Source organism: Sinocyclocheilus grahami, unplaced genomic scaffold, assembly GCF_001515645.1.
Source record: "Sinocyclocheilus grahami isolate Dianchi unplaced genomic scaffold, SAMN03320097.WGS_v1.1 scaffold698.1, whole genome shotgun sequence".
NCBI lineage: Eukaryota > Metazoa > Chordata > Actinopteri > Cypriniformes > Cyprinidae > Sinocyclocheilus > Sinocyclocheilus grahami.
The window spans coordinates 562527-570395 of record NW_015505877.1 but is presented as its reverse complement, the minus strand read 5'-3'; the positions used below and the strand labels follow the sequence as shown (position 1 = coordinate 570395).

The 7869-nt window shown below is 38.4% G+C and overlaps 1 protein-coding gene across 1 annotated transcript in view; it reads left to right on the top strand.

Moving 5' to 3' along the window:
* The window catches only part of LOC107559768 (uncharacterized), a 50333-nt gene that overhangs the window by 28062 nt on the left and 14402 nt on the right, over positions 1 to 7869 (top strand). The window contains exons 11-16 of the mRNA XM_016243716.1: positions 3390 to 3443; positions 3547 to 3684; positions 3855 to 3959; positions 4503 to 4597; positions 5793 to 6321; positions 6406 to 6845. Coding sequence (XP_016099202.1) covers positions 3390 to 3443; positions 3547 to 3684; positions 3855 to 3959; positions 4503 to 4597; positions 5793 to 6321; positions 6406 to 6845 — 1361 coding nt within the window. The remainder of the gene's footprint in view (positions 1 to 3389; positions 3444 to 3546; positions 3685 to 3854; positions 3960 to 4502; positions 4598 to 5792; positions 6322 to 6405; positions 6846 to 7869) is intronic.

The following is a 7869-nucleotide window of genomic DNA, read 5'->3' as shown; positions in this document are numbered from 1 at the left end:
ACATTTGGACTGCTGTGTGTGTATTTGAGCACTGAGAACTGATCGGGTGCTGTATATGAGAATTGAAGAAGTGAAGCGTGCGCGAGAGTGAGTGCTTCTATCAGCGCGATTCCATTAATCGACAACGAATTGTGACTCCTGGTAAAATCAGGACGTCTGGTCACCTGATCCCTACCCCTTCGGGTGCTGAGGCCATTTTTTCAGATCGCTGGTTCACGTTTTGGTAGCCTATCCATCCACTGCGGCTGCCATACTGAGACTAGATATGCAAACGCCCCTTATCCGATTGCAATCCAATGACAGTGACGCACATTTTGAAGGACTAGACAGTAGCCTATAGGATGTATTTTTAATGTCAAGTAGTCCTCAAATAACATTATAATCCCGTCTCGTTAACGAAGACGAGGCATAAATTTTGTCATAGTTTTTATCATCAGATATTGGTTTTAGCTCGTCAACGTCTCGTCTTAGTCACAGAAGAAAATGTTTGTTAACGAATATTTTTCGTCGTGGTCTTTGTTGATGAAATTAACACTGTTATGACGTGCTGACACAAAGTTCAAATGATTTGCAATGGTCGCTTGTCGTGTCCAGTGTAGACAGCCCCTAGCTGTTACGGCACAACGCGAGGCGATAACTGTCGCATCCGTTGTAGACATGGTGTTAGTGTCTTTACAATGGCGTGAACTGTATAAAGGTAAAAGTGGTTTTTTTTTTTTTTTTGGGAAAGACATTTCGTCAGCTGAACAGTTGGTTTGTTGTAAAAAAACAATTAGTCTATTGAATGCACTGTATTTCTATCCATCACAGCCTTGTTTTCATTCCTGTCAAAAAGTAAATGTGGCACTACCCTGACTAAGGATGATTCAGTTTTAGTTTGAATATCATTGTGTATGATGTTAATAGCCATAATCAAAGCAACAATGTGTAATTTACCTAAGAATATGAGTATGCGTTTTGATATTGCTTACGAATTGGAAGCCGGGGCTGAAACTATGTTAATTTTAACTTATTATTTTCTGACTTAAAGGGGACCTATTGTGCAAAATTCACTTTTCCATGGTGTTTGAACATAAATGTGTGTTGGCAGTGTGCTTACACAACCACCCTATAATGATAAAAATCCACCCACTGCTTTTTTTTTTAATCCCCAAAAATCATAGCAGTACGTATATTACTGTCACACAGATCTTGTATAGGCTACACATGCGATTTCTTTCCCAGCTATTTACGTTCAAAGATATATCTGACTGTGTTTATGTGAACTTTGTGTGGTTTTGACAGTTTATGCACAATAACATGTGAAAGAAAACACAGTTTATTACTCATGTGACGCGCTGTCTGCCAGCCAGCTTTCTGTGCATGCGCTTAGGATGTGTGAGCTCAGAAAACCATATATCAAAACTTTAATAAACTTGCATGATATCCTGCAGTGTCACGTGATCGTGACCATGATAGACATGATAATCAAGACCAGATTAACAGATGTTTTCTTTTGGCAGAGTAGGTGAGGCACAAGCTGTAAAGGCACAAGTGTGCATTTAGGTAGTTGTTTTGAAGTAGTAGTTGATTACCAGCTGCACCATATCTTAAATTGGCATGATACAGCTTACGAAGATGAAATAGCCCAAGGTTTGCATAGTTGCACTGTTGGTCAGTGTGGTTCCGTAGGAAATGCATGTCATGACCTCACAGACCATTGTGCAGTAGCTCTTCAGCATTGATGTTCTTCCTCAAGTAGATTGCATAATAGGACATTAGTTATATGGAGAGAAGCGACATTGATATCAAATAAACATGATTGTAGGGGATGCACTGAAATGAAGATCATGATAATATGATTGATTGCACTGCATCCACCTGGATGATACGATGGCAGCCATAGTGCGCTAGAACATTTAGGGCCTGTTTACACCTGGTCATTTCATGCGTTTTCGCTGATTGGATATCTATCTAATTTGTTAGATAATCTAAAACGTTTCCATTTACACTTGGCCACATAAATGTGTCGTCGCAAAACGGATTTAAATCCGATGTTCAATTCCTGTGCTATATTTATTAATTATATATAGTTTAACGGAGTTCACGTCAATGTAAATCAAAAGATAAGCGCTGCATTTGATTAATTATCAGCTCATTTCAAAATCAAAGACTGAAATAGGAGAGCGCGCGGCATCAGCTTGCTGAAGAGATACTCAGCTACTCGTCCGCGGCGATGCGTGTTGCAATAGCGCAGTCATATCTGACTATAATGTCATATAGCCTATAACACGCTCTCACACGTTTATTTAAACATTTTGGGAGGAGCAATATTTACATATGTGGTTTCAGCAACCAGATGCATTTACACATGTCCAGTTTCGTCTGGAATGCGGCCCAGACCACCTCCTGAAGTGGTTTGAGCGATTGGATTTATATCCGTCTCGAATGCGTTTCGGAGGGCATTTACACCTGGTCTTTTCACGATCTGATAGCTATCCGATCAGACAAAATGCATGAAGTGACCAGGTGTAAACAGCCCCATAGAGTGATGTAGCTAATGAGGACGATTAGGACGTCTTTGATGATGGAGGTCCATGCAGATTTGGCCAGGGTTACACCCCTATCCACTTTAAGAAACACCCAGGGATTTTAATGATCACAGAGTGACCTGTGCCTGCTTTAACATCTCATGCATGAGACTAGTGTGGTTAAAATGTCCAGTACTTTGGTACCAAGTTAGTACTGAACCTTTAAAAATTGAACAATACCAGCTTTCTACAGTACTAGTAGTTCTGAGTCATTTTGATACACACTGATAGGTGTTGATTTGAAATGCACCAGTGCAGAGTATGCACATGTTTGTGTATACTCTGTGAAGGACATCAAGTGTATCCCTTCATACTATTCTGTGGGCCAGGAACTTGGAAATATCAGCTGAATTTACAGTCATGTTTGATTGATTTTTCCCATAGACTTCAGTGTGATTGAAGCACACTTGTTGTCCATTTTAAATTTCACACATCAGAGCGGGTAGACGTCAGGATGTCTTAATATGCCATCATCAGCCACCATTTACACTATGTCCAAAGTAACATTTCTTGTGCATTTTTCTCCAGAGTTTCTGATATTAGATTTTCATAATTTTTCATATTTTTTGGCAAAGATTTTGGCCTATTCTCTTTTTCCAAAAATGACAGGTTAATTGCATTTTCTGTGGTCAAAGTTTTGGTGCATCCTTGCATTTTAGCATTTGTAGAAGAATCAGAACCCAGTGAGGTGCTGTGTTTTGCCACAGCTAATCTTTAAGACAGATGCCCAATCCTGTTCCTGGAGATCTGCCTGCCTGTAGAGTTCAGCTCCAACCCTGATCAAACACACCTGTCTGTAATTATCAAGTTCTCCTGAAGATCTTAATTAGTTGGTTCAGTTTGATAAGGTTTGGAGCAGAGCTTTGCAGAGAGGTAGATCCCCAGGAACAACATTGGGCAGAAATATGTTCTTTAAGGTAATTAATAACTTCAAACACAATTTTATATTTGCTCATGACGTGCTTCCGTCTATTAGGGGCTTGTTGACAAGCTGGATGATCATTTTGGGTTCATCAAGACACAACAGGACCCGCAGCTATTTTTTTACTTAAGTGAGGTTATGGAGGACACCAAACTCACGTTGTCTGAGAAGGTTGAATTTACCTTAGTACTGGTAAGTTACTGTATCATTTTGTCCATGAACATTTTGTAACTGCTAGACTTCTCCTGCTCTGTATTTTGCTATTGTAGTTTCTGGCTTTTGCTGGAAAAGTAGAGGATACATTTTGGTTGCTGGTATGTCAATCCAGCTCTTTGTTGATGTAAGTGTTATACTATTTGAAGAGTCAAGCAGCTGAAGGGGGAAAACAAGCTGTTAGAATAAGAAGGCTGAATGAAAGCGTCTTCACATCTGCAACAAAATTAGAGGCCTTTGGAGTAAAAGAGAAGGTGCAGTACATGACTTTTATTTTGTTGTAAGATTTATATACTAGGGCTTGCACAGATACTTGTTTTTACTAGTTGTCCAAAAATTAGTCGGTGGGTAGACGTCAAGATGGCGTCTTGAATAGTGACCTATTGAATCACAACACACCGCAGAATCAGTCGTCAAACATGTGCCACTTGCTTAGTTTCTTTAGGGTTGTCTGTAAAGTGATTTTATTAACACTTAGGATTCTTTTTTTTTTTTTTTTTTAACCTTTTCCTTAATTATGAATATATTTATCTGGGGGAAGGTAATAAGTGAAATGCAACAACACTGGGACACAGCTTATTCTTTGTATGGAATAAGTCTAATTGAAATCATGATCTACTACTAGTTGGCTAAGATCCAGTGCCTGCATGGCAGAATAATGACTAGTAATACCTAGAACTAATCAAGTCAGTGCAACCCCTAGTTTATATAATAAATTGTTTATCAAATTAGTCATTTTCCATGGGTTGGTTGATCCCTAAATGTGGATTCTGCCATATTTGCTTGGCTGCCTGCAGAAGAAAATGACTATCAAATTGCTGAAGCATCCGAAAGACCAATTCAAGGAGGAGGTCGAAACAGAAGACAAAGGCAGTGAATCAATGGATGTAGAGTAAGTAAATCATGAGTAAGTAGGTCAGTCCATTAGTTAAATGTGCAGATGTTCTTCAAAACTTCATTGGAGCATCATTACATTGACCGTAAGTCTGAGAGTAAAACACAGTTTTTGTCATAGACGGTTAGAAGTGAGATGTTTTGTCACAATGCAAAAATATGCTCTAAAACTGCAGCAGTTATTTTTATCCGCCTTTGAGAGTACTTGAAGCAAAAGTGAAAATGGAAGTTAAAGGTGCGGTATGTAATATTGATAGTTAGCGTTTGAAATGGGTATTGCAGTCTAAATTCAAAACTCAATGCTCACGTGGGTTGCCAGGTGCAACAAGGAACAAGCCTTACACTGAAAGATGATGGGTTGATTTATTTGCGTTTTAATATTCCTCTGGTCCTAGAGCTTTTTAGTTGGATTCTGAGGCTTTTTAGGTCAGGTAGAATCTGCAATCTCTCACCTAGTTCATTTGCTAGCTTCCATGGCTGCAATAGACTGTGTTTTCCGCCAAATGGCAACCCAGGGTGTCAATACAACTGGGTAAATTGGCAGTAAGCGGAATCACACGGATCAAAACAAAAACAGACATTCTGACACGGAACCACAGTTCTAAGTTGAATAACTGGCTGTTGTGTTGTTTTTCAGATAAACAAGTATGTGAACTTAGCATGTTTTCTAAATATCTGCAAACAAATTATGAAATTTTTATGCTTTAGCACAGTCAAATAATTGCATACAGCATCCAAGTAATTTAGTTTCGCAAATACAAAATATAGTATGGCTAACATAAAAGAATAGTTAAATTATTAGTTTAAAAAGCATTTCTAAAATATATCTGATATTGTCAAGCTTCTGCAATGTGATAATATAGAAACATCATGTAAACATCAATATATAATGATCATAATTATAATGTGTTTTTCATATATATATATATAGTGTTACTTCAATAATACATCTTATTGAATCTTCGCCATGAAGAATGTTGTGTACAAACATTCGATTAAAAGGCTTGTCACACTTGATATGAATAGTTGTGTTTTTATGTTGTAATTAAAATGTATTGTACTAATTATCCATAAATGATGTATATTTGTTTTCTTTCAGTATAGATTTTTTTTTTTTAATGAAGTATTATGTTTTCCTGACATGTTATAACATAATAAATTATGACATTTTTTGACAATTTCTTGATCTTTAGCAAGCCAAACAAGGGAAAAGACCGAGTACGGAGCATAAGCAGGGAAAATAGTCAACGTAGGTATAGTCGAAGCAGAAGCCGGAGCCAAGACAGAAGCATGAGTTGCTACAGAAGTTCCAGTCCTGAGAGGAGGGACGGTCAATACAGATACAAACGCTGTCGGAGCAAAGAGCGTGGAGAGGGATACCGCCGGAGTCGCAGCAGAAGCAAAGAAAGGAGCAGCCAAAGTGCCAGGAAGAGAAGCTGCAGCCCTGCCGACACAAAGAGAGTTAAAAGCCCTGACAATGTAGAAGAACTATTGAGAAAAAGGAGAGAGCTAATGGAACTCAATGAGTTGATTGCACGTAAGAAAGCTATTGTCGCTATGGAGCAAAATGCAAAACAAATTGAACCTGAGGATGGAAAAAGTGGAGTTACAACATTTGATTATCAACATGTGCATCATGAGAACATTTGGATGCCTGACCTAAAACCAGTGAAGTCCATCTTGAAGAAGCAGTCTGAACCTCACACTGATTCTCAATCTCAGGTTTGCTTCTACTTGGACTCCTAGGTTTTGATTTATATTTAATTTTCTTCTGCATATCTCACGGTCTCTTTTATCTTCTCTAAGGCATCTACAAGCAAGGAAACTGCTGCTTTTTTTGTAAAGAGTCAGAGTCAAAAGATGCAAATAGGATACCCCCAACAGACTTGTGCTTTTGGCTCAAATACACCTGGCTGCTCAACGTTTGAAAGTACTGCTGAGAGGACTTTGACCACTGCATCTTTAACTCCGATTCAGGATCCAGAATTTGTGAGAAAAAAGAAGCAAATAGAAGATCTCAGTGAGTCCATAGCACGCAAAAAAGCGATAACTGCCATTGAACAGAAGGTCAAAGTTGTTCGGGAAATGCCTGAAATGGAAACGGAATACAAGTTTGACTCTCACACAGAGAACCAATTTGTAATGTCTAAAGGGAACTTATGGAGCTGCGAAATAAAACCTACTATTCAACTGAAAAAGTCAATTTTGAAGAAATGCTCAGGGATTCTGTCTCAGGTTTGTTCATTGTAATTGTATGGATTAGCTCTCCTTGGTGGAAAAAACAGCTTTTTTAAACATGTTGCTGGTAGTTGCTTAGATTCTGAACCTCACCAGCTATGGTGGTCTTCCAGGTCTGATTTTGACCAAGGTTGACCCATCCATCTACAGTCCATCAGATTGATCATAAAATGGCTAGTTTGGACCATCTAGAAAACGTATCGAACCAGCTACCACCTGAAGCTGGTTTTAGCTGGATGTCACAGCTAGGCATGGGCTGGTATGCTATTTTGACGGTATGATAACCTTAAGCAAAAATATCACAGTATCACGGTATTGTCGTTACAGCTCTAAAATGTGTTATTTTTAAATCACTGGGTAAAAAAACCCCCAAAAACATTTTTCCTCTGCACAATATATTTTGTTTTTGAGCGACAGAATATTAGTAACAGTAGTATTTGTTTATTTTTTTCTTTGATTTGTTTCCTAAAAAGAAAAATAAAGACGGACATCTTTATTTAACCTAAATCTGTAATTACAGTTATTTCATTTGTTATATAATTCATATACATATCATTTAGTTATATAATTTCATATAACATAATTTGATTTAATAACCCAATTTGAAGCAAAAACCGAATGTTCTGACTAGCTTTGTGAAATTATACTACATGCCTGAACGAAGCAGAAGTTCTGAATGAGATGCAGATTCACTCTCTGACAGCAGGAGGCGCTTCTGGAACGGCAGATACAGCATTTCCTTAGTTACCGCTGTAAACAAAGAAGCACTGTGCTGAAACACTGCTTTAATATGAACTATACAGAGACGAGATGAAAATAAAATACCACGTAAACTTTTCTGAAGACTGCATTGCAACGATTGTATTGCAACGCAATTTGTGCAAGTCCAGAACAGAGACGAGTTGCTTGCAATAAGACAAAAACCGGCCGGTTGCCGATCGCGTAAGTTCCAGGGACAGCTCTTTAAGTTCGTCCATCCTGCACACACGTGACTGACCGCTCGCTCGCACCAACAGGAGGAGGAGGGTCGTG